Source organism: Nyctibius grandis, chromosome 1 (assembly GCF_013368605.1).
Source record: "Nyctibius grandis isolate bNycGra1 chromosome 1, bNycGra1.pri, whole genome shotgun sequence".
In the NCBI taxonomy this organism is placed as follows: Eukaryota; Metazoa; Chordata; class Aves; order Nyctibiiformes; family Nyctibiidae; genus Nyctibius; species Nyctibius grandis.
Genome location: NC_090658.1, coordinates 55,496,960 through 55,523,552, shown reverse-complemented (window position 1 = coordinate 55,523,552; position 26,593 = coordinate 55,496,960). Strand labels below are relative to the sequence as shown.

The 26,593-nt window shown below is 39.2% G+C and overlaps 1 protein-coding gene across 1 annotated transcript in view; it reads left to right on the top strand.

Annotated features, from left to right (window-relative positions):
- ADGB (androglobin) overlaps nt 1-25,690 on the top strand; it is a 129,602-nt gene extending 103,912 nt beyond the window's left edge. Inside the window, 8 exon segments of the mRNA XM_068409340.1 lie at nt 2,986-3,185; nt 4,385-4,496; nt 11,513-11,700; nt 14,926-15,081; nt 20,030-20,144; nt 22,228-22,330; nt 23,675-23,858; nt 25,499-25,690. Of these exon segments, the coding sequence (XP_068265441.1) occupies nt 2,986-3,185; nt 4,385-4,496; nt 11,513-11,700; nt 14,926-15,081; nt 20,030-20,144; nt 22,228-22,330; nt 23,675-23,858; nt 25,499-25,690 (1,250 nt within the window).
- Nucleotides 25,691-26,593: the final 903 nt, after the last annotated feature.

The following is a 26,593-nucleotide window of genomic DNA, read 5'->3' as shown; positions in this document are numbered from 1 at the left end:
AGTTGTTCGCTAAAAAACAGAGAATAGGAATAATCAGAAACCACTGCTATACCATCAGCACCAAACTTGTTAGTTAAGCAAGACACAGTCCTCACATTTGAGACCTATTCAGTATCGCGCATGTTCTGCCTCTCAAAGAATTGATCACTGTGTTGATGGAACTGCTCTTAAGTGAAATTATTATGCAAGCATCACCAATAAAACATTATTCCCCTTTCCCACCCAGAATCTGTTAATTCTTCTCCAGTTACAGCTGTTTTATAAATGTCTTTCATAGCACAAAACCTACATTCAATCAATTGATTTTGAATATATTTACGTCTTCTGCGATGTAGCAGATGTCTTGAACCTTGAACACTCGCTTGCCAATAAAGGAGTTACATATTGACACGTTGCAAACACAACTTGTGGATACAAGCACAGCAGTCCTGTAGCACAGATGGACAAGTGAATGCTCATAATCTTTTTATTTTCCATAGTAGCAGTCTGATACAATTCAGTCTCAACGTATCAAAATCTCACTCAGATATTGTTTGAATCTGGAACCAAGCTAGGTATGAGTTCCCTCTAGGCAGAGATTTGCTTAGGAAAACCAAGATTGACTTTATATACGCAGCAAGAACAGAAATTTGGTGTCACAGCACCACCTGGTGACCATTGCTAGAACTATTATTTTGGTCGTGTATGAATTTTTGGGAACTTTTCCCAGTCAACTTTCCAGCAAGGGCAGAATGAGTCTTATGGAGGACTCTGCCATTCTGAGCTGAGTTATCTTCACGGCAGGATCATCCTCTGGGCAGAATCATTATAGAATTCTTCAATACTTAGGCTCCTCAGGTTTAGGAGGGAGAGAGAGGGTGGAGGCTAGTGAGGCATTCATGAAAGCTAGTTTACAGCCTAAAGAATACAACTTCCCTTGAAACCCACCTACCTTGATAGGTAGAGGTAGGCTTCTTCAGAGGGCAGTGCCAGCTCCTAAATCCCAGCAATCAGACCTCCTGGAGAGGAGCTCGACCTCTCTGTTGACTACTAGAAGGAGTGACATATTAGTTGGCCTCACTGCTTTAAAAGCTACCTCTTTGTAAATTCTTTGCACTGCCCTTTGATAACAGTACTCAGGCCATTGAAGATCCTTCCTGACTAGAAACTTTCATAAATTGTGGCAAATGTACCCTAAAGGCAAGTTACTCAATTGGAAAATACCTTTATGTAGAGTTATTCTTCCATTTGGAATCCAAATTGTTTCTTTGCAGCAGGTTTTCACAACAGATGTAAAAGAAGATGCAAGACTCTGGTCTCTGGATAATGTTTCTTCTTCATCCAAATGCACGTCTGTTGAGTGAAAAGCCTCATGATTTTGGTTCCTTTGATGAAAGACTTGATAATCTAACCACTATGAGTTATGTCTCCTCTCACCTTCACAGAATGGGAAGCTAACTGATTACCTGGAAAGCTCAGCAGGCCCTATTTGAGTGAGAAACTATTCCACAGACACAGGCTTACTTAGGCATATCTTTTACAAAAACAACACCCACAGAGTTGCATCACTCTAAAAAATGAGTTAGAAGAAAGCAAGTATAGTCTTCCTTCAAGTCTCTTTCACAGGCCTTCTTACCACAGGGACAGCAACAGGGATAGATCAGGTGCTAAAGATTCTGGATGTCATGCAGAAGAGAACTCACAGCTTGTGGTTAGGAGTTTGAGATGTCTTGAAGAAAGCATCTCTGCAAGGTCTTGTTTTCATTTCCTGACCTCTACTGATTTTCTTAGGAAAAAGGAAACACTGCCTTATGCAAAGGAAAGATGTGATAGCAAGTGTTCCATGGGATTTGACTTCCATAAGAAGCAATATTTCCTGGCTCCCTTTGAAAATATCTAGTGGCAACACTTAACCTTTTATTTGGCATTTATACACTGACACACCACGTGTAAAATTTTGCTGAATCCAGTTTAATAGTCCTGTCAACTCCTGTGAACTTCCCTGGATGTTTTGTCAACACATATGAAATGTACATTTTTGTTTTGAAGTGTTGCAATGATACAGTATCATCCTTTGCTTCTACAATAAACCTTGGGAAGAGTAAAGCCTTCTCTCCTCAGTGAAGTCAAAAGTCAAAAAGATAATCTCTTTCCCAGTTGATGGTCCAGCTATTGTTAGTGTAACACAGGTGAAGCTGCTTTCCCACAGGTGTTATTTTTGCCCTTATTCAATTTTCTGTGAGCTATTCCCTTTTAGAATTCTCTTTCCTTTCTCTGTAGACATTCAGGCAAGATAATATCATAGATATCAGTGGCATTAGAAATGACCACAAGTTTACATTTTCTGGATTAATACTTCTGCTACAGCCCTTCTTTAGCACGTTCCTGGTTTCACAGTTTTTCCACATTGATTCCTTCCTTAGGAGACAATTATATAACTTTATAAATGATAGACCACAAATAGTTCTGTAGCTCTTTTCAAAACTGGCTTTTTTTTAAACTTCAGTCAGCTACGATCTTTGTGGTAGGCTGACATAAGAGACTTCCGTAAGGGCAGGAGTTGCCAGAACTGTGGCCAATGCACCTCTCCGCTCCTTCCAGAGGTGCACACAATTTATTAAATTAGGTTAACTGCACAGAGATCCAATCATACAGAGTACAAGGCTATCTGTATTATGTAGCATATAGCATGGTGCTGTGGTGGTTAGTGCAGGAAAGAAGTGTGGGGTTTGGGGGAAAAAAAATTATACACTTTATAAACAGCAATAACAGTTATATATACAGTCTTTCCAATTTGTCATTATTTACTTTGAAGACATTTGTGATTTGCATGCAGAATGAAATCAGGATGGTATTTGGAATAAGAGTAATTTTGATTGGAACCTTGTGACCATGAGAAATTTGACTATGGTAATTCTTATAGTTTCTGGAGGCATCTTTTTACTTCATACCAATAATTCATAGAATTTCTGGAAATCAGCACTGACATTTTTTATTGTCTTGCAGCAAGCAAAACCCAGATTATTCAAAGTAGTACAAAGAAGGAATCAAAAACTGGAGGATCCAAGAAAAAAGGTCATGCTTCATCTTCAAAGGACACCAAAACTTCTTTCAAGCCAGGACTTGTACGAGAAGGTCCACCTATATTAGCAGATGAATCTTTCTTCTTCGAAAACTTTCAAAATAATGATGGAAGTCCACAACAAGTAAGAGATTCCAAATCACTGGGATTTGGGTAAAAGAAAAAAAAAAAAAGAAACAATGAAGGCATATTGCTAATTCTTTTGGTATATGTTGAGATCTGGTATCCTGAGGCAAGAACAAGGAATCCAAAATTAAGATTGTTGGTAGCTTCTGAATGAGGCTATGGAGGAAGGATAATGTAAATATGTGAATAACCAAATAACAAGTGATCATTTTTGTTTTCAAATCAAGGTGATATATTCAATCTTTACATGTTCTTCATTTGCCAAGTCCAATCAAGTATAGTCTAACTTTCAGCTAAGGGCCAAAAACTACCAGTAATGAAGTTAAACTTCTGATGCTTCAGTGTGAGTTTTCTTTGAAATATGATGTAAGAGAAGGCCATCTTTAATAGTTTTAATAGAGAAACACCTATTGCCAGTCAGCTGAAAGCTTTAGTAACACACACACAATAGCTGCTACTTGAGCCAAGTTTCTCACAGAGGGATGTCAAAAACATGGATTTTTCTTGACTTCACCCAGTATTATTTGTCGATCTTAGAAAAATAACATTTATTTTCTAAAACAGTTCCTGTTTCTCTGTCTCCAAATGTTTCTCTGCTGTGATTTTTTCCTGATAATTGAGTTCAACTGCAACAAAATATTCAAAAAAACCCCAAAGATTATTGAGAAATAAATACCAGGGTTGTTCCTTTGACTCAGAACTGGCTTTTGAATTTGGAAAACAATTTTTAAAGACAATAATTTCCTGTTCAGTGTAGACAATGTTTAAAATAACCCATGGACCCTTTCACCTCTACCTAAAATTAAGACATTATTGAGTGCTAGTATTAGGGCTCAAAGCCTGGTAGTAGGTCTTAAAATCAAAGACAAAAGTCTTTGTTTTAGCACATGGCATACAGAGGAAAGTTACATGAAAATCTTAAAGGAATGTAGCTCCTTATAGTATAGCCCAGTTTAGTTTCAGTTGATAAACACATGAGTAATTGTTTAATTTCACAGGAATTAAAATAAAATCTGTGGAATTAACACTAATTTTTTAAGCTTCTTGTGAATACTGTAATGTGCAAGCTTGTGAATTAATTACGTGTTTTATTTGCTGAGTTCAATAACTGGCAGTTTACTTACCTACACGACTTTTGAATGCTTACTATAATTGTTATGTCTTCAGCATCTTAACGTGTTGCATTTTCTTTCACAGTCTCACAAGTATGTCATACAAGCCTTGGTGTTATATAATAGTTGGCCACTTACTGAGAGTCAGTCTCTGTTTGTTCAGGCACTGAAAGAAATGAAGAAAAATGAAATCAAAGGTTGGTTCAATCTAAGTATATATTTAGTCAAACGCATCATGTTACTGATTTTAAAAAAAATGTTATAATGCTACAAGCCAAAACCATATGACATTTTTTCTTTTATTCACTGCTTGAGTGAAATTATTAAGCAACAAAGCTCTTTGTTCCGTAGTTCATAGAAATGAAGTTTGAATGCATGATTCTATACCTTCAGTTCATAAATTATAAAGAAAGCAGAGAATACTCTGCAAAACTCACCTGAGCTTGTTAGGGCTCAGCTTTGGGTAGGGATGTGGAACAGCTGTAGAAGTATGACTGCTTCTACAGTCAGAGAGACTGATAAAGTGTAATATAAAGGCACAGTGTCCTGACAAAGTACATCCAAACATAGACGTTTCTACTGAAACTAGAGAAACATGCCTGCTGATAATTCAAGAACATGCACTGACAGGAGGGAAAAAAAGGCTTGTTTTGGGATATGTAGTACTTCTGTACTGCTGGGAGAAGAATTTAGGCAGGAGGCAAGACTAGGAAAGGTCCCCCCAAGGACAGCCTGTGCATTCAAGCTAGGGAGGGGACAGAGAAATTACAGAAATTTTTTTTTTCCAGATTCTCTTAGTATTTCTTGTTCAGGGACAGAAAAAAAGAACAGCACATATTATAAGCAGTTAGACTACTAGTCAGTATCTTAGAAATTAGATAAATGTCTCATATTTGCTTATCCTTTTACCACTGGGTTTGACACAGAATGATTTAGATCTTAAATATGTTAAAGAAAAATTTATCATTCTGGATCCAACAGCCTAAGAGAGGTGAGGCTGCTGCCACTCCATGTCCAAGGTCCAACCAGTAGCGAGGCTAAAGATTTAGTTCCAGCAGGCACACTCACACAGAGCACACATACACACTACGTATATACATACATAGATTGCCAGCCACACAACTCACAAACATACACACAGAGCATTCGCACAAACACAGACAGCACCAATGGACTCATCCTGCTCCCCTCTCTGGCTGGACATAATGGAAGTCCTCTAGTGAGAATATATATATAAAAATATATATATATATAAAATTATATTTTATATATATTATATAATTATATATAAATATATATATATTATAAAAAGATGGATCCTTCCAGCAGCTGGGCTTAGACACCTAGTCTGCCCAGTAGCTGGCCCCTGAATCCCATATGAGCTGCTGAGGCTGCAGCCCTACTCCAGCTGCTGGTGCAGACCATCACACGTGCACACACACACACACATGCACACACGCAGCTGACCAGGACTTCCCAGGTCCCAGTAGCTGACTCCTCTGTGCTCTCGCCCCTAGATTCCCGCAGAACCTAAAATTCCACCCTAATTCCACCACTCAGTAAATTTCCTGCATCATTAATATTAGAATTCTATAAATCAATTTTTAAAATATGAGATAAGGAGAAATTATTTGCATTATCTTCCCTCATATATATACACTTGCTAATACCCTTCCATTTTCTTAGGAAAATTTGATCTTTATTTATTAGTGGTATTTCTCACTTCTTATTCTGTTTATGTATTTCTTTTTAAGGTCTGGTGGTTGTTTTTTTTAAAAATTTCTATTACCCTGGACTGAAGTTAGATTCATCAGCAGTAATTGCTGACATATATTATTTCTTTTCTTGTATTTGAGGGCAACATTTGAGATTTTTGCAGTCTTTTTTCAGCTAGCATTACAGAACTTTATAAAGATAAATCTTGTTGGGTTACTATAGTCCCTAGTCAGTTTTAGTAATATTTGAGGAGCTATGTCATGTAGCCTTACACGCCTGTACAAAGACGGCATTCTTAGTCGCTATTTCACCTGCTTTTAGCTTGTTGCATTCTTCACAAAATCGTATTTTCTTCCTAGATGACTCATTTATTCTCCTCATTTTCCCTCTAATGATAGACTGCTTCTTACAATAGACATCCTATTACGTTGTCTTATTCTTCCGAGCTGGCTACATGGTAACAGCTTGCACTTAACACACTTAACTACTGGCATGTATCCTTTCATACAGCTATCACCATGGTCTGTAAAACTGCAGGTCAAAGGAGGTCACTTAATCTCTAATTTTCTTCGTTAGTTCTCAGCTGTAATTACTGAAGCTTGTCAATGTCATCAGTATTCTCACATTTAGTTAAAGGTAGCAGTATTCCAGTTCATAGCTTCCCTTCTCCATGTTAACTGGTGCTCTGGCTCATTTACAGTCAACAGACTCAAGCCACAGTCAGTGATAACGAGCAGTTTTCTCTTAGGATTTTTTTTAAATGTTGTGATTTCTGTGTCCTCTCATAACTGTTGCCTTTCGAAGTAACCCAAATCCATTTCACAGTTCATATTAACTGGGTGTTTCTGTTTATACAAGGATACAAACAGATTGCCCAGGCCACCATCAAAGTTTAAAAACAACATATATCATAAAGTTTAAACACCAACACTTATTGTATTTACTACTTAGCATTTATTTTATGTACCTCTATTAACAGCAATATTTATCTGGAGTGCTTACTATAGGTAAGTATTTTGGAAAAAATGACATTTAATCTTTGAATCTTTTTCTGATTGTGAACTAGTCTTAAAGCAATTTGAAAACTGAGCTTTACTATTTAAAGCGGCCACCACCAGTTGTCAAACACAAAATTCATATAATAGCAATGTTGGTGTGTAACCAAAAAGACATCCTCTCACCATGTGATTTTTAAGGAAGCTGCAGTGAGCCAGGTGGAAAATTCCTGCAACAAATTTTCACCATTTCAGGTGTTGCTTTTTCATGTAAGACAACAGTGCCATCTGGAGTTAGTTTTGTATTAAAAGCTAATTTATCATGGCAAAAGCATATTTCAGCTTTGTATTAGCATTTACTAAAGTCTTTTAAACTAGTCTCCCTTTAAATGAAAACCCATACTATTATACTATCAATATTCACTGATATTATAAATATTTATTAAGAACATTTTTGAAGAAAGCAAGTTCTCCAGCATACAGATGCAATGATAATTTTGTATTTTCTATTTGTTGATGCTTGTTATTCTTTTCTTTCTTCAAAGTTTTTAATACTGCATTTTGGCAGTACTTGTAAAAAGAACTGTGTTAGCAAAAGTTATTTCATTACTAATATTTAGTCTTATTCATTATATATGAAATCTCATTAAATGTTTTATTAAAGAGCACATTGCACAAACAAAACATTAAAAAGGCATTAACCAGAAAAACCCAAGTACACAGAAATTAGAAAGCGCCAGATAGTGTATTATTTATACAGTTTTCATTCTTTTCTCTCTTTTTTTTTCCCTTCCATTGGGAACTGTTAATGGGACAAGACTTCAATGGAAAAAAATAATAAAAAAAAAAAAAGGTCTGGATCATAATTCTTGTGTAAAAGGGGAAAAATCAGCAGGCAATCTTGCAACTGCTAATACCATTTTAAGTTGCTTGACTGTGTGAACAAAATTATTTTAAGGTTCGTTTTCTATATATGATATTCAGCTGTTGCCTTTTCAGGTTCTTTGGTTTTACTGTTCTTGTAGTAAGATCACAAGTTTTATTGTGCAAGTGTCACAACCCAGAGTTGAATCATCAGCGTGCACTGAATGCTGACTGCAGCATGTATTTTATATATTGCCTTGAGTTAACTCAAGAGTATTAGCTGTTGATGAGAGAAGGCTCTCTATCCAACTGGGAGAGCAGGGGGAGATGATAGGGTGCCCAGCCCAGGTAGTAGAGGTAGGTTTGAAAAGGCAGCAGAGGCAATAACCTTTGGAATATTCTTTTTTTTTTTTTCCCCCAGAGCTGGGGAAGTTTCTCCCACAGGTTTCCTCTCTTTACCTTTTTCCCACCTTGCCTGTCCATAGTGATTAATCACTTGCCTGGTGTTCAGTGAAAAAATAGGTCACTGAGGATACATTATGATGCTAAAGTTTAAGGACCTGTGGACCTCTAAGCCATGCTCTAACCCCACCCTACTACTGCAACCGTATTGGTGGTTTCTTCTATTCTGGTGCAGTTTTACTGCAACTTTAGTGTCTGGATGAGCCCAACTTTGGAAAGGTTTTTGAAATGGCTATCTGTAGAAAATCCTTCCGAGGGTCCAGTCAGAGACAGGAAAAGCAACATCTGAACTTTTTGGTCATTTCCTAACCAAATCTGAAAGTCTCTCATGGGGCAAGTAACAGTTATTTCTGCCAACTACTGGGTAATCCCACTAAATGCTTAGAGCCTATTTCAGATAGTGGGAGCATGATATCTTCTCAAAGAAAACTTCAAAAGACTCCTCTGTATTTTACCTATGAATAAGATACGTTCTCTGTAATTTGAATTTCATAAATCTGGAGTAGCTATCTTGTCTAAAAAAGAGAATTGTTGTATCTCAATCTGAAGTTATGAGTTTCAGATAGGAATAATTTGGTGCAATAATTTAGCTTGTCATAAACAGGGCATCAGACTAGATGATGACTATGGTCCCTTCTGGCATTACAGTAAATGAATCTCTTGAGTAAATGATTGAAAAGTGGTAGAGAAGCTAATCTTAAGAGTTGCTATCGGCTGTTTATCATCACTGTCAATTGGTGTGATGCCCAAGTTTTCTTGGTGCCATACATATACAGTAACTGCCACGGAGAGTTTGTGATGATTGATGCATAAGATGTGAGCTTTTACTTTCCATATCACCTCCCCACCTTTCTCCTTATCATATCCCATACAAAGCATTTGCCTGGCTTTGGCCTTGAGAAAAGCCCTGAGGAACTACTCACATCTCCCTTAGAGTCAGAGTGGGCTGCATACTATATTGCCAAACTGCAGCCAGTGCCCCCTCCAGGAATACCTGGAGGATGATCCCAAAACTGGAGAGACTGCCCATGCTGCTGAGGGAAGGAGGAGGGTGGGAGGAACCTGGACAGTGCAGCGTACTGTTGGCTAAGAGAGCTCAACTGAATCCTGTCCTAAGCCTCCAGATCAGCGGTTAAAGCAGGATACCTCATTTTAGCCCTGTCATTTCATATGCTTGCTTGTTATTTACTAACTTCTCAGTGTATGCAATAAGTCCAGAGCATCAAAATGTTAAAATTCAGAGTTGTAAAATATTTAGAGAAGCCAGACAAAGCTTGTGATATCCCATGAAATAGAAAGTCTTTGTCTGATATAATTTAGCTAATGACACTGAATGTCTCTTGAGTGTTTGTATAAACAATAAATAATTTATCTTTTAAAATTAATAATAGACTGAATAATGCATGTACACCTGCCTGATTTATGGTGCTAATGTTATCATAATATGAAATTAAATGGAAAGCCATTTATGTAATGATATTTTAACTTCAAATAATGTCATCACTATTTATTTTATATTTGCATTTCCTCTGAAGTTGTTTTAGTAAGTTAAATATTTGTGGAGACCACTTTAATCTTTGCTTTCATTCTTTAATGTATGCTTTGGTAGCACTGAATGCATTTAAGCTTAGCACTTTGGTGCCATTGTACGTTATTTAAGTAGCATGAGGAGATAAGAATAATACAGTTTATTCATAAACACCTATGTAATGTATGATATAATACACATGTATGTCATATAACATATATTTGTATATGTAGTTATATGTGTATTATAAATATGTTTCTATATATTTAATATTTACAATTTTATATATCCATATAACCTCAGCCATGACATTGCAGATCTGATCCAAAGCTCCTTAAAGCCAGTGGAATATCTTCAGTGGACTTTGGATCAAATCATGCAGCACAGTGATTTGTCCTCACTGGACAGAGATCAGAAAAGCATAGCATTAAGTGAAAGGTACCTTGTTGTTATTGTCAGATTGTAAAACAGTCACTCATTTCCTCTTTTTTCTAAGAGGAATCCCCTGGTTTACTGTATTGACTAAATCTAGGTTTTCAGCATTTGTTTTAATGTTTCAAGCAGTATGAAGGTGGAGGAAAATGGAGATTTCAGATTAAGATTTTTAATCTTTCTCATAGTGCTGTGGGTCCGTTCCAAGTTGTTTCAACTGACATGTTCCTTAGGCTATTAAAGCTATAAGCTATTACAGGCTTTATTTATTTATTTATTTATTTTAACAAGTATATGACATGCAAAAAGCCTTGTTAACAGCTCTCACCATCTAAGACAGTGCAGAATGAGTGTTACAAATGTCAGTTCTCAGCATCTTTAATTCAAATATATAGCATACATATAGTTCTACAGATAGTTCTGAGAATGATAATTTTGCATTTCTTAAATATGCATCAAATCTCAAATATGTTTCTTTGCCTTAACTTCCTTGCATTTTTGGTGGGGCGTATCATCTTCCCTTCTGCTCTTCACACTTGCAGGCTTACAAGAATATAAGATAGTGAGAACATTGACTTTACCTGCTTTAAGCTTCTCACTTGCCTGGTGCATAACACTGACAGAGATTGTATGAGACTATAATAAGAGAAATAAGGGTCACACTGTGATTCTGTGCATTGCAGTGTTTGGACTGACCCATACATAAGGCAACAATGCAGTAACAGATGTGCAGGGCCCATGGCAAACTCACAGTTAAGCCCTTGGTAAAGTGCTATTTAGGACAGATAAAGATGTCACAATATGTCCACCTTGGAAGTTGTATGTCCACCTTAGAGGTTGTGGAGTCTCCTTCTCTGGAGACATTCAAAACCTGCCTGGACACGTTCCTGTGTGATATGATCTAGGTAATCCTGCTCCAGCAGGGGGATTGGACTAGATGATCTTTCGAGGTCCCTTCCAATCCCTAACATTCTGTGATTCTGTGATTCTGTGAAGTCTGTTTTTAAAAGTTGCTTTGTCCCCAAATTCTTTCTTGGCCCAACAATAAATGCTAGTGTAGTACTTGAAAGTGTCAACTAATTAACTGACTTTTCTTTGTCTTTCTGTATGGCTGTTTTGTGCTGTTATTCCACCCTGGATATTATATGGGGAAATATACTTATGGATGACAACGGTATCCTCTAATTCATCATGCATCATAACTTCATCTGAATAGTACCTGGGGAAAAGCATGGGGAGTACAGCTTTCCCCCAATGCTCAATTATTTTGAAGGACAGAAGTCTGCAAGTGTTCCTAAACCAACCAGAAAAACAAAAGATAAAGCATCTGAGAAGACAGGAAAAGAGAAGTCCACTAAAGAAAGAGGATCACTTGTATCTCTTGCATCTCAACCTGAATCTCAGGTGAGAACAAATCCAAGAAACTGGATTGGTTGAATATGCCACCATTGTACTGAGTGTAAAGATACTTTCAGGTCTGCAGATCAGTATTACTAGCACTTCTGGTGTATCCCTTGCCTTTCTCTATGCCCTGTTTTGCCACCTTTTTAGCTTTACACTTGAGAGAGACTGAATTACATGTGTAATGGATATGTATCCTGCATTTAGAGATGTAACATGCTCATTTCTTTGTTTATGTATAAAGCAACTACCGGTTGTTCCTTTTGTTGTTCTAGTTTCTGTCTCTGCTTAAAGTTTATTAAATTCCATGAATTTGCCATATTCATGTCCAATTAGTCACTAATTGTAGTGGTTTTCATGGGTTCCCAGGGAGATGAAATAGGTTTTTCTGCTATAGTCAGTTCCTGCCTCATATGTCACTATTGTCATTAGCTTGCAGACATACAATGGCAGAAAAATTGGTACCTACTTGCCTCCTTGCAAATTATTGTCATCTGTGGTGGGATAATCTGAGTGTTCTGTGGTTGACCAAAAGGCTGCTACCAGCCTGTATGCCTTAAAAGGAATAATTGACTTTATGGATTGCAAAAAGATTAATGGAAGGCAAAGAAGAAACTGACAGCTCCTCCTTTAATGGTATTGCTTTTGCTTGGAATTTTGCTGCCTCATGGCAGGTAGTTCAAGGGAAGGGTATCTCCATAGAGTTTTTCATGAAGAAATCTCTACTGAATTGTTTTGTTAACTAAACCTGCTGCACAGCAAACTTTCCTATGATTCACATCGACACCTAATTATGCAGAGTTCTGGAATAGTGCCTTAACCTTTCTTTCACAGCAGTCTGAGTGGCTGCAGTTGAGATTGTTGGCCACAGAAATGCAATGCAGCTTCAGGCTGTGCCAGATTTCTGCCTTCAGCTGCAACGATGGGGTACGCTAGGACTGAAGGGATGGTAGCTCTTGGGAGTTCTTTGGTCTGCCACTAAAACAGATGCAAGTTTCATGATGGAACTGCTTGCGGATAAAGAAGATGCCCACCTTTAGTCTCAAACAAAAGCTGAACTCCTATCTCTACTTCTAAATCTTGGGCTTAAAGCTTCTGCAGGTCGTATGGTTTCCAGAAATATATGCAGCACAATATCTTATTCATCAGTCAGACAGCAGAATCCTCTCCTACACTTGAGCCACTACTTGTACTCTACAGTTCTGGAGAAGCCATGCATTAAGGTGGTTTAGAGAATTTGAGAAGTGATTGGAAAGAACCAGATGCCTCATAAGACAGAGCAAGGCTATGGGCCCGGATGGGATTCACCCCAGAGTAATGAAGGAACTGGCAAATGAACTTGCCAAACCACTCTCTATTATCTACCGGCAGTCCTGGTTAACTGGAGAAGTTCCAGCTGACTGGAAATTAGCAAATGTAACGCCCATCTACAAGAAGGGTCGGAAGGATGATCCAGGGAACTATAGGCCTGGCAGCCTGACCTCGTGCCAGGCAAGGTGATGGAACAGATCATCCTGAGTGCCATTACACAGCACATGCAGGACAATCAGGGCATCGGGGCCAGCCAACATGGATTCATGAAAGGCAGGTCCTCCTTGACCAACCTGATCTCCTTCTATGACAAAGTGACCTGCTTAAGTAGATGAGGGCAGGGCTGTGGATGTAGTCTATCTAGACTTCAGTAAGGCATTCGACACTGTCTCCCACAGCATCCTCCTAGACAAACTGGCTGCCTGGGGCTTGGATGGGTGGACTCTTCGATGGGTTAAAAACTGGCTGGATGGCCAAGCCCAGAGAGTGGTGGTGAATGGGGCAAAGTCCAACTGGCGGCCGGTCACTAGCGGTGTTCCCCAGGGCTCAGTTCTGGGGCCAGTGCTGTTCAATGTCTTTATAGATGATCTAGATGTAGGGATTGAGTGCACCCTCAGTAAATTTGCAGATGACACCAAGCTGGGTGGGAGTGTCGATCTGCTGGAGGGTAGGAAGGCCCTACAGAGGGATCTGGACAGGTTAGATAGATGGGCTGAGACCAACGGCATGAGGTTCAACAAGAACAAGTGTTGGGTCTTACACTTTGGCCACAACAACCCCATGCAGCGCTACAGGCTCGGGGAAGAGTGTCTAGAAAGCGGTCTGGCAGAAAGAGACTTGGGGGTGCTGATCGACAGCCGGCTCAACATGAGCCAGCAGTGTGCCCAGGTGGCCAAGAGGGCCAATGGCATCCTGGCCTCTATTAGGAATAGTGTAGCCATCTGGTCTAGGGAAGTGATTGTCCCTTTGTACTCGGCACTGGTGAGGCCGCACCTTGAATACTGTGTCCAGTTCTGGGCCCAGCACTTCAAGAAAGATATTGAGGTGTTGGAGTGAGTCCAGAGGAGGGCGACCAAGCTGGTGAAGGGTCTGGAGGGTCTGACCTACGAGGAACGGCTGAGGGAGCTGGGGTTGTTTAGCCTGGAGAAGAGGAGGCTCAGAGGTGACCTTATTGCAGTCTACAACTACCTGAAGGGAGGTTGTAGTGAAGTGGGAGTTGGCCTCTTCTCCCGGGCAACTAGCGATAGGACAAGAGGACACAGCCTCAAGCTTCACCAGGGGAGGTTCAGGTTGGACATTAGAAAGAATTTATTCTCAGAAAGGGTCATTAGATATTGGAATGGGCTGCCCAGGGAGGTGGTGGAGTCACCATCTCTGGATGTGTTTAAGAAAAGACTGGACATGGCACTTAGTGCCATGGTCTAGTTGTCATGGTGGTGTCAGGGCAATGGTTGGACTCGATGATCCCAGAGGTCTCTTCCAACCTGGTTGATTCTGTGATTCTGTATTTCTACACAAAAAGCCTAGTTAAATATAATAAGACTTCTAGTAAGAAAGGTTGTGGAAGGAAAGGCAAGGAGGGGAGGAAAGGAAAAAAGCTTGACAGGAAAATAAGACAATAATTGCTACAAAATACTCTTGTTCAGACAGACTGTTGAGAAGAACTGGGAGTATGGAGCATGCTGTACGGGAGTGGAGAAGCACGTAAACAAAATACCTCAAAGAGCTTCTAGACATTGCGAAGTAATTTTCTTTTCCTTTGGCAACCACTGTGTAGTAATGCATGTCAAAGTCTATCAATGTATAATGTATGTCAGTCAGGAAAATTACCAGGTTACAGAAACATAACTTTATCCTAAATGGTGGTAGTAGATGTACACCAATGAATACATTATGTTTATGATATTTCACTTTCAGCAAGCTGCTTCAAACCAACCATACTGGACTTTACGTCTAGTTAGTGAGCAGAGAGAGGCAGACATTCTGGAGGTGAAGAAAGACACCCAGCGAGCAGATGAAATCAAAGCCATGAAAGAAGCATGGGAGTCTGCAGAGCCAGGAAGAGCTATCAAGGTAGTATGAGTGCAATCGTTGCAGTAATGTTTCTTCACAAGTTCCAGGAGCTGCTGTGATGATAGAGCAGTTGCCACAACAGAGACCTGACTTCATATGGCTGTCCTCTTCACCACTGTGTGGAAGACAGAAAATTTCACACAGGTTAAAGAATCGAAACTGACTATGTGCATGAATTCTGAGCAGGAATCCAGATAATCTTCTTTATAGACTTCTGTAAATCACTGAGACTTTAGATTCAAATTTACAAAACAGAGAAAAGTTTCTCCTTAGAAAGCCCATCACCTCTACACAATTGCAAAGCTGCTACTTGTGACAAGTTTGATGTTTAGCATAAACAGATTCTAGTGAGAAATACACTGTTACAAACACGCCAAAAGGATTTCTCTTGAAATGGCACCTGGCCATATCATCACTCAAACTGTCCCCTGCAGCCAGGATTCCTGACTTCATTCTGGGTTGCAGGTTACCCCTGAGCCTGTACATGCTACTCTATGAATTCACTGCTTTGGAGAAGCAATACTACTTCAGATGTCAGCTGCAGCTGGGCTCTTTTGACATGATGTATGCTTAAGATGGAAAAATAATACAAGTTCTTTCTAGCAAAGCAAAAAGTTAAACTGCTGATTCAGAATTGAAAGCATCATTACCAAAAAAAGGGGAAAACAAAAGAACAAAATGCAGTCCTAAAACTTACCTAACAGTCATCCCCCGTCACCACCACCAATGACCTTTGAGGAGTATTCAGCCCAGCTCAGAAGCATTTTGCCTTTTTCATATTACCTTTCAGAAATGAACATCAGACATGTGTCTTCCCAGTTACACTTTCAGATTTTCTCAGTTCCCTTCAGTGTATGCAAAGCTCGAACATTTTTTCTGACACTATATTAAATTCTGATCTAAGGAGAGATGCATTACTCTGCAGCTTTGTTTGGCTGTTCTGAGACTGAAAATGCAAATACAGCATCCTAAAGATTAGCTGGAAGTGAATCCCCTTTGATGTGTAAAGAATCACAGAATCACAGAATCAATCAGGTTGGAAGAGACCTCTGGGATCATCGAGTCCAACCATTGCCCTGACACCACCATGTCAACTAGACCATGGCACTAAGTGCCATGTCCAGTCTTTTCTTAAACACATCCAGAGATGGTGACTCCACCACCTCCCTGGGCAGCCCATTCCAATGTCTAATGACCCTTTCTGAAAAGAAATTCTTCCTAATGTCCAACCTGAACATTCCCTGGCAAAGCTTGAGGCTATGTCCTATTGTCCTGTCACTAGTTGCCCGGGAGAAGAGGCCGACTCCCACTCCACTACAACCTCCCTTCGGGTAGTTGTAGACTGCAATAAGGTCACCTCTGAGCCTCCTCTTCTCCAGGCTAAACAACCCCAGCTCCCTCAGCCGTTCCTCGTAGGTCAGACCCTCCAGACCCTTCACCAGCTTGGTCGCCCTCCTCTGGACTCACTCCAACACCTCAACATCTTTCTTGAAGTGCTGGGCCCAGAACTGGACACAGTACTCGAGGTGCGGCCTCACCAGTGCCGAGTACAAAGGGACAATCACTTCCCTAGACCAGATGGCTACACTATTCCTAATAGAGGCCAGGATGCCATTGGCCTTCTTGGCCACCTGGGCACACTGCTGGCTCATGTTGAGCCGGCTGTCGATCAGCACCCCCAAGTCTCTTTTGCCGGACCGCTTTCTAACCATTCTTCCCCGAGCCTGTAGCGCTGCATGGGGTTGTTGTGGCCAAAGTGTAAGACCCAACACTTGTTCTTGTTGAACCTCATGCCGTTGGTCTCGGCCCATCTGTCTAACCTGTCCAGATCCCTCTGTAGGGCCTTCCTACCCTCCAGCAGATCGACACTCCCACCCAGCTTGGTGTCATCTGCAAATTTACTGAGGGTGCACTCAATCCCTACGTCTAGATCATCTATAAAGACACTGAACAGCACTGGCCCCAGAACTGAGCCCTGGGGAACACAGCTAGTGACCGGCCGCCAGTTGGACTTTGCCCCATTCACCACCACTCTCTGGGCTTGGCCATCCAGCCAGTTTTTAACCCATCGAAGAGTCCACCCATCCAAGCCCCAGGCAGCCAGTTTGTCTAGGAGGATGCTGTTGGAGACAGTGTCAAATGTCTTACTGAAGTCTAGATAGACTACATCCACAGCCCTGCCCTCATCTACTAAGCAGGTCACTTTGTCATAGAAGGAGATCAAGTTGGTCAAGCAGGACCTGCCTTTCATGAATCCATGTTGGCTGGCCCTGATGCCTCGATTGTCCTGCATGTGCTGTGTAATGGCACTCAGGATGATCTGTTCCATCACCTTGCCTGGCACCGAGATCAGGCTGACAGGCCTATAGTTCCCTGGATCATCCTTCTGGCCCTTCTTGTAGATGGGCGTTACATTTGCTGATTTCCAGTCAGCTGGAACTTCTCCAGTTAACCAGGACTGCCGGTAGATAATAGAGAGTGGTTTGGCAAGTTCATTTGCCAGTTCCTTCATTACTCTGGGGTGAATCCCATCCGGGCCCATAGCCTTGTGGGTGTCCAACTGGCACAGCAGGTCACTAACCATCTCCTCCTGGATTACAGGAGGTTCACACAGCCCCCCGCCCCTAACTTCTGGCTCTGGGGGCCAAGTCTCCTGAGGACAACCGGTCTTGACATTAAAGACCGAGGCAAAGAAGGCATTGAGCACCTCTGCCTTTTCCTCATCCCCTGACACTACACTACCCTCCTCATTCAGCAAGTGGTGGAGGCTCTCCTTGACCCTCCTTTTGCTGTTGATGTATTTGTAGAAACTTTTTTTGTTATCTTTTACTGTAGCAGCCAAATCAAACTCCAACTGAGCTTTGGCCCTTCTAATCTTCTCCCTACACGGCCTGGCAACATCCCTATAGACCTCCCAAGTTACCCGACCCTTCTTCCAGAGCAAATAGGCTCTTTTTTTCCTTAAGTTCTAGCCTAAGTTCCCTGTTTAACCAGGCCGGTCTTTTTCCCTGACAGCTTGTCTTCCTACACACCGGGACAGCCTGTTCCTGAATATTTGGCAATTCCTTTTTAAAGCATGTCCAGCCTTCCTGGACTCCTTTGCCCTTCAGGACTGACTCCCAAGGGATTCTGTCCACCAGCCTCTTAAACAGGCTAAAGTCTGCCCAGCCGAAATCTAAGGCAGGAGTTTTGCTCTTGACCCTCCTTACTTCCCCCACTATCAAAAACTCTAACATTTCATGGTCGCTATTCCCAAGACGGCCACCGACCCTCACATCTCCCACTAGTCCTTCTCTGTTCACAAACAACAGGTCAAGCAGGGCCCCTCCTCTAGTGGGCTCATTTATCACTTGCATGAGGAAGTTGTCCTCCACACATTCTAGGAACCTCCTAGTTTCCTTCCTCTCTGCCATGTTGTATTTCCAGCAGACATCTGGCAAGTTGAAGTCGCCCACGAGTACAAGGGCCGGCGCCCAGGTGGCTTCTGACAGCCGCTTGTGAAACGCCTCGTCCGCCTGCTCATCCTGGTTGGGTGGTCTATAACAGACTCCAACCATAATGTCCGCCCTGCCGACCTTCCCCCTGATCTTTACCCATAGACATTCAACCTTGTCATCCTCATCATCTTCCTCAATTTCGACACAGAATAAAGAGTAAAGAGTCTCTTCAGAATGTTGGTTCCATCACCGTTGCCTTTTTTGATCAGAAAATCAACTGAATTACAGCTAAAGGGTTCCACTTTAAAAGCCCGTTAAGCCTGTGACATTTTTCTAAAACAGCCATTGTGAAGAAAATTGCAGAAATTGCATGTAATATGCTAAAAAAAAAGAAGGTCTAACTTGGGGGTCTGATATCCAGACTCAGTATGTTCCCTCCTTCTTTCTTCCTGATCACGCCGCCCCCATGTCTGCCTGTTCTGGGGGTCACATGCCCTGTGACTCTGGGAATTAGGTGCCTGTCTCCAGGCTGACTTTTGGCTTCTCTGTCCATTCTCGCAATCTGAGCCCTTAAGTCCAGTGAGCAGAGGAAGTCTAAATCACCAGGTTATAGGAGCTCCTAGGAGAAAGAGATATTTCCCTAAGGAGGTGCAGTAGCTGAATATATTCTGACCATACATTCAGCTAAGAGGGAACAGACCTTGCTTTTCAGGGTTTTAAATTTTTTTAAATCCAAAGTTTATTTTAAAACTGCCCAGAGATCAGTGATTTTCCAGTATTTCATTGCACAATGATCTTTAGTGTAAGTATTCAGTGTCTCAGGACTGATTCAATGGGAACCCTAGCATCTTTTCTGATCCCAGCCCCAGGCAGAGTTGCATACTGCACTCTGGTGTTAGGTTTATTATTGACAGCATCGTTTCCTCATTTGGGATATGTACTAAATATAGCCAGTATGCATTGAGTGGAGTGAAACCATTCAAGGTGTACTGCCTGCTTTTCATTTTACTGAACTACCATCTCACAAAGGTTTACTTAGGGGTTCTTATTCATAAACTCAAGAAACTCTTGATATAAATTAAAGATGAACTTTAAGTACTACTGCTAATTTATTTCTCCTCTACACAACACATTAAAACTAAGCAAAAGTTTCAAATATTACTAGAAAAATTTGATGTTTAGTGTTGACAGGTTATTATTTCAGAAAAAAAATCTATTGCAGAGATGGCTTGAATATGACTCTGACATGAAATGTGGTCCTCATGTTTTCTTTTTTTTTCTCCTCAGTGACTCACTAATGGCATTCCTGTTGTTAGAGGTGATGTTTTCATAGATCAAACTAGTGAAATATACTCCCCAGTAATGTGAAGTAGCATTATATCTCACATGCACTGGATTTGAAGATTTACTTACTTATTGACCACTCACAGATTCCTAGTTTTGAAAATTCTTTAGGATTTAAAGTATGTAGTAAGAAGTTTTCTTACCTGGATTAAAACTTTGATGTCTAGGCTTTTCAGGAACGCGTGCGGTTTATTAATAAGTATGCTGTGAGAGACTCAGAGGAGCCCATAGCTGGGACTGAGACTGCCGCTTTAACACCTAGTTCAGAGGAAAGAGGTAAGGGTATAACTTTCTGTCAAGCATGTCATCTGTTCAGCTCCTTAGAAAAGACTTCTGCGTTAAATACTGGTAGTAAATGGATAGTAAATGGATAGAATAGCCCCGATAAAGTCCAAATGGACAATGGTGTGTTTAGTCTCTATCTTCTCTATCCCCTTTTTGTTTTCATTATTGCATTGCTTTATTTTCAGACACAGATATAGTCTCAAAGCTCTTGGAGGCTGCCAAGTTACCCTTAAGCAAATTTTGAACAGTCCTTCTGTACTAGAATTCTAACCCTAAAGTAACCTGAAATTTTTGGAAGTTCAGTGGAAAATACCTACTCACTCAATTCCAAGTTGGGTACCAGAGGTCATTAATGTAGAAATATTAAAAAAAATGTTTAGCAGCTGAAATAGCATGTCAGTAAGACACTAATACTTTTAATGTGCATTTTCTTTATGTTAATATTCATGGAAACTGTTCAGGGACAGTGCCCTGGAAGTGAGGTGTCAAAATGCATACTGAGTAGCATCAGCTTCATGGCAGCTTCCATAAGTATTGTCTAATTTTATTTAGTGGTTACAACTTCTATGGATTCTTCATTTGTATTCCCTGGCCACTACCAGACTCTGATGAAAATTTGAACTGGGTGCAAGGCTGCAAGGCTGTTTGTTGTTTCTTTTCTTCTGAGAATAATGCTGAGATCAGACATTCACAAAACAGTATAATGCCCAGTCTGATTACAACAATATCTGGTCATGGCTCATCTGCATGGAACTAGAACCTGTGACTAGTACATAACTTGTTAAGATTAGTATTTTTCCAGCCCAGTAAGTAATCCTCACAGGAATATTTCAGAACTTAAAGCAGAAGTAGTCCTCACCTTATGCTGTAAACAAACACATCATTAGTTACTTCTTGCATTCCAAAGGAATTTTTGAAAAAAATATTTTTCCTTTAAGTTATTGGATAAGGACTTCAGAATTAATGGTTGTCTGTCGAGAGCTTTGTTCTAAAGTAATCATTTGGAGTCTAATACAAAGTCTCATGAAGTAAAGAGGTGATACGCCAATGACTGTAAGTTGTTATGGTTTGGTTCCATGGAGTGCAGCAATAGGCAATAATGTGCTTGAACATTTCTGTAATGTTCAATATCTTAATGAGAATTTTTATGTTCTGGAGAATACTTTTCTGATGGGCAGTGTCTAAGGCACTTTCAAAGTCCATGTCACCATTCTAGACCAACAGAGAAGGCTGGTATATTTGTCTATGTATAGAGAGGAAATATATAAACAGTAATTTTTTTAAAAAAAAAAACTCTTTCCTATTTTTGGTGAGAAAATTCCAGTAATAATTTTTAAAAGTTTCAATTTATTATTACAATAAGTAGAGTAATAAGAGAGTTTTTATGGAAACAAACTACTGCTGCAGTCATCATTAAATTTCATCAAATTTCACAGGCATTTTCAGCACATCCAGACAAACTGAAAGAAGGAAGCGTTGGAATAATCACAACATAGCTCAGCCCAGTAGCATGCTTAATATCAGATATGTCATTGTATTGTGCGAATACTACATTGAAGCATAACATGTTACTATTCATGTGGTTAAGAAAAATCTAGACTACAGAATGACAATTTTAGGTTCTCATGGGACCTTTTTTCTTTAGACTGGTATTTTCCAAACTAAACCTCTGCCCAAAAGTGAATATAATTTTTTTAAACTACAGCCAGGACTGAACAATCAGATTTTTATTGATTTTTTTAAATAAAAGAATGTGATTCCTTCCTGATAAGAAGTTGTTCTTATATTCTTTAGGCACTTTAAATTGAATGTTCTTGCTTAGATTTACAAACCTTCTTGAGTACTGTGGATTTAGCTAAAATACATATATTAGTTTCACTCTAGCATATGTGGGGTTTTTGCAGCATCTTTTATTCTATCAGTGTTGGAAATAAAAAAGGCAGAAATATTATATCCTCTCCAACCCATATTCTCATTTAATAATGTATTTTGCTGAGCCAAAAGAGGAAAAAACTGTATAAGAATTTAGATGGAGCCTCCTAGCATTACTGAATAACCAGTTTAATCTGTTCTGTTGCAGATTCTCTCACCACAGGAAAGAAAGCATCACAAGCACTTATTGACTCAAGCTTACAAGCACAGCAAAACAAATGGGAGCCTGTAGACCTTAGTCCTTACATGAGGTAAACTGCAGCAAGAACAATTAAGTCCGTGTGAAACACCAAAACAAAAGACTGGCTAAGGATTTTCATGTATAGGAATTAGTAAATGCAATATATTTTTATACACTTGTATCCTATCTGTAATTGGATGCAGTGTAATTGATGTGAATTTAGACTTTATCCTTCACATCTCATTGAAGTAAGCTACAATTCTGTCACATGCTTGTTAAAGTTGCTGTGAAAATCCTGGCCCATGTTTTATCTGTCCTTTATGTTGTGTACACAAAATCACTCAGTAGTGAACGCAGAAGTGTAGATGGTATCAAGATACAGTTTTCAGCTTTGATTTTCCTGGCATGGATGTGTTTTAAAATCTGTGCTTTCCTGCATCCATTTATAATTTATGTCCTTTCCTTAACATAATACATGTCAAAGAAGCTGAATCACTGCCCTGCATGTAATGAGAATGTGACATAAAAATCTGAAGACAATGCATGTGCAGGCAAATATGTTTACTTCAGTGGTCATCTTGAAAGAAGCGCGTATGAACTTTGTCAGAGCGTGATGCTAGATTCAAATAATATACTTGACAAATGCAGTTCAGTTAATAATAATAATTAATAGCTGAAATAATTCTATTAATTCTATTCTTTATTCAAAAGAGCTATATTCTTTATTACATGTGTTGATATGAACTTATCTAGCTAATATACATGCACCTGCATGTTTGCTGTGCTGCAGCTAGAACCCAGTTCATGCTTAAGTCCCTTTGTGAACATGAGGGAAAAATCCCCAAATTAAATTTTAAATTGAAAGGGAAACAGCTGTTACATTGAAGTGAATAACATTAAAACAGTAGAAAATATGGCAAAATATCTTCTACAGGCTTGAGTCTTGTAAGCATTTCATTTGTCTTCAACTCGTTGACTTTTACACTAGTCATTTAAGTCAAATTATAAAAATATATTACGCACTTAGCTGCCATTATGTCAATGGCAAAAAAAAAAAGAATTACATTTGTCTCAATGCTGAATTATAATATCAAAAACTTCTGGAAACATGATATTTCTTGCAAATTAAAAATAAATGTCACATGCAGGAGTTTTTCATATGCTCAAAGATGAGCGTGATTTTACAAATATTTTTAAAATAGACACTCAAGTATAAGAAGACATGGCCTCAGGAATGTACTTTCTCATCAGGGTTATATATAAGCAGAGGAAAAGTGACTCCTTAACCATAGCTCACCATACGATGGTGACATTGCAGTATGTAAGTCAAATATATGCATATAGGTGTTAAGCAAAATATACACCACCCAAAACTGTATTTGACATGAGACAAATATCTTTGTATTTCCTTCAGAAAAACAATGTCTGAGTCTGTGCTAAGAAATGAGTCTATAATTCAACAGCAAGAGATACGTAAAGCAGAAAAAATGAACCATTTCAGGGAACTTCGAGCACTGGCTTTGGAGCAAAGAGAAAAAGAACAGAATGCCAGAGCTTTATTGAAGCAAAATATACTTGAAATGTATGAGAATCTGCAGGTAGGTTTTTAAGATTGCTTTCCAGCAACTGTTACTGTGATATCCACCACTAGGATGAATATCTTGAACAACCATTCTCAAGACTTTTGTATTTAGTACCAATAATTAGAAACAGTCAACAAGCTTGAAATTCTGCTTGGGCAAAGGTTAAAACTAACGGTTCTAGGGAAAAAAAATAGTACTACACAACATCCTTACTGTGATATTCTTAGTACTTTCTTGATACAGCTCTTTGCAAAAACACTATTTTAATAATATCACCATAAAAGGATAGTTAAAAGTGAAAATAAATTGAGCATTTGATATCTATGACCAGATGCATATCAGATAAAACATCTCTGGTTTGGCTATGGTTTTTTTTGGTTATAGAATTGTATAGGGCTTTTTAGCAAGTAATAAAGAACATGATAATTTCTATAGGAGGCTGAGTTGCTCCTAGTGTGTCTTACAGCAAAGATAGAGAACAGTTTTCCTGGACTATGCATGATGCCAACAGACAAAAAATTGGAATTATTAATCCTTAAAAAACATGTCTATAAATACTAAATTTGGTAGCATTAGTGTAGGATCCATTGTTAGGATTAACTCAGCCAATGCATTGCACATGAAATTGGTACAAATATCTTAACAAAATTGGCTTCACCCTTGAGTGTCAACAGGAACAAAATGTTTTCATACACAGTGGTGATACAATAACCACTAGCAATCAGCTGGTAACTATTCAGAGCTCTTAAAGCTGGCTAAGAGACAGTAAAAGTAATTTTACATCAAACCAACCTATTTACAGAAATCACTTGAAAACATCTCCTTAACAAGTTCCCAGACAGCCTGATTTATATGACTTAACTACAAGTCTGAAAGAGCCATACTTCTCTGCCAGTGACTGGTTGATCCCTCATAAGAATGCATGTCCAGGTTTTCAGATGTTGCTATGATTTTGGATGCCTAACATATCATATATTAGAGGGCAAATTTTTATTAAGAGTAGTTCCTCAGCTCTTTCTAGAAAGTATGTCCACTAAAGATGTTTCACAGTACTAATTTAAAATGAGAGTTACTTGTGAATATGCATACTGTGCTGATTAGCACTTTTACAGTTTTTTCATTTGTAGACCACAGAGAACTATATAAAGGTATCCAGGTATCCCTATTTTCCAGGATGGAAATGTAAAGGAAAAAGTTTTCAGAAGTGTCCAAGTCCCACTTGCCCTAAGTCTCATTGAAGGTCAATGTGATTTAGACTCCCTTAGTCTCTTAAAAGACTAGAGCTCCTAAGCCATTTTGGCATTGCTGAAAACTAGGTTTTAAGTTTAAGACAAGAAAGCAAGCCAATAACTGAATAGGGATTAGACCTAGATGGGTAATTAGTCTGTTGCCCGATCCTCCTTTCACACAATTAGCTTATTATGCCAGCAATTTAAAAAGGATTTTCATGAACTTTCTCTTCTTCATGGCAAAAAGATTGACATATAGCTGTGTCACTGTGACAGATCAATAAAAGTACACATAAAAAGCAAAGGAGAGACGCTCTCCCTGTACTTAAAGAGTCACAAAGTGAAACGTAACAGGAAGGATGCAGTTGCTTGTGATGAAATCAAGATTCATGTGTTGGGCGGGTATTGCTGTTTGTTTTTGGCTAGGCATCCTTAGATGAAACACGAGGCAGAGTTCACAGCATTCGGGAGGCATACAGAAGTAAACTGCTAGAGGCTGAGCGCAGAAAACAAGAAGAGCTGGCAGCTCGTGAAGCAGTCCTGCAAGCAGAGCAAGAGAAGAAAAGCCCAAATGCACACAAAAAAAAGCATGGAAAAGGTTTAGGGAAAAAAAAGTAGTTGCTAGCACTACTGAATTGTATTTAACAATTTGTGAAAGAAAGTTTATATGCAAAGATGAGAAAGGATGTTTGTTATTTTCCAGTATTTCTGTCAACTATATCACATATTATCTCTTTGCCTGGTGCTAGTGAAAAAATTGATCTAGTATTCTTCTTTTTAACAGTGCTTGGTATTTTGCTTCTCATAAAGGTACTCACGTCTATGAAAGTTTGTATGTTTTACTGGAATAAAATTTTGCAACAAAAATTCATATTCCATTCAGATTATTCTCCCAAAATAAGTGTCTTTCATCCTCTTTTTCCCATCAAAACAGAACCAGTCAAGAATGAATCAGAGTTGAAACAGTGAATGTAACCTATCAGGTTTGAAGCCATTTCTCTTGGCAGAAATATGAGCTCCTTAAGTGGATGACAATTTGTGGAGTTTATAATAATTAAATAGTGGCATACCGCACTTTTCATATGCAGGCATTGGAAGGCTTCCCAAAGCCTGGTTCAGCAGGCACTCACAAGCTTTCTGTGTACTGCAGTATTTTTCCCTTTCATCATTCTCTTAAGTGTTTTTGAATCTCACAGTAACTCTCTGTAGTGGCAAACTCATGGCACAACCTTCCAAAGCTTGTTGAATACTCCTTAAAACCCTCTTACTCTCTTTGTTTATCTTTCTTAAGCTATGTTTTGGCCATGATGGCTCTGCTCAAAGTGATTACAACAGACCCTTGGTTCCTAGACCTTCGGCTGGAATTTAAAAATATTTCTTAAAGGTAGAACCAGTGTGTGAATGAAGTGGCAATCACAGGTTTTCTACATGAAGGATAAAATATTTCCTCTAAGCTCTTGCTTCCATTAGCATAGAATTTCTATAATTTTTGGTATTGTTATCAAACACAAAAAAATACGT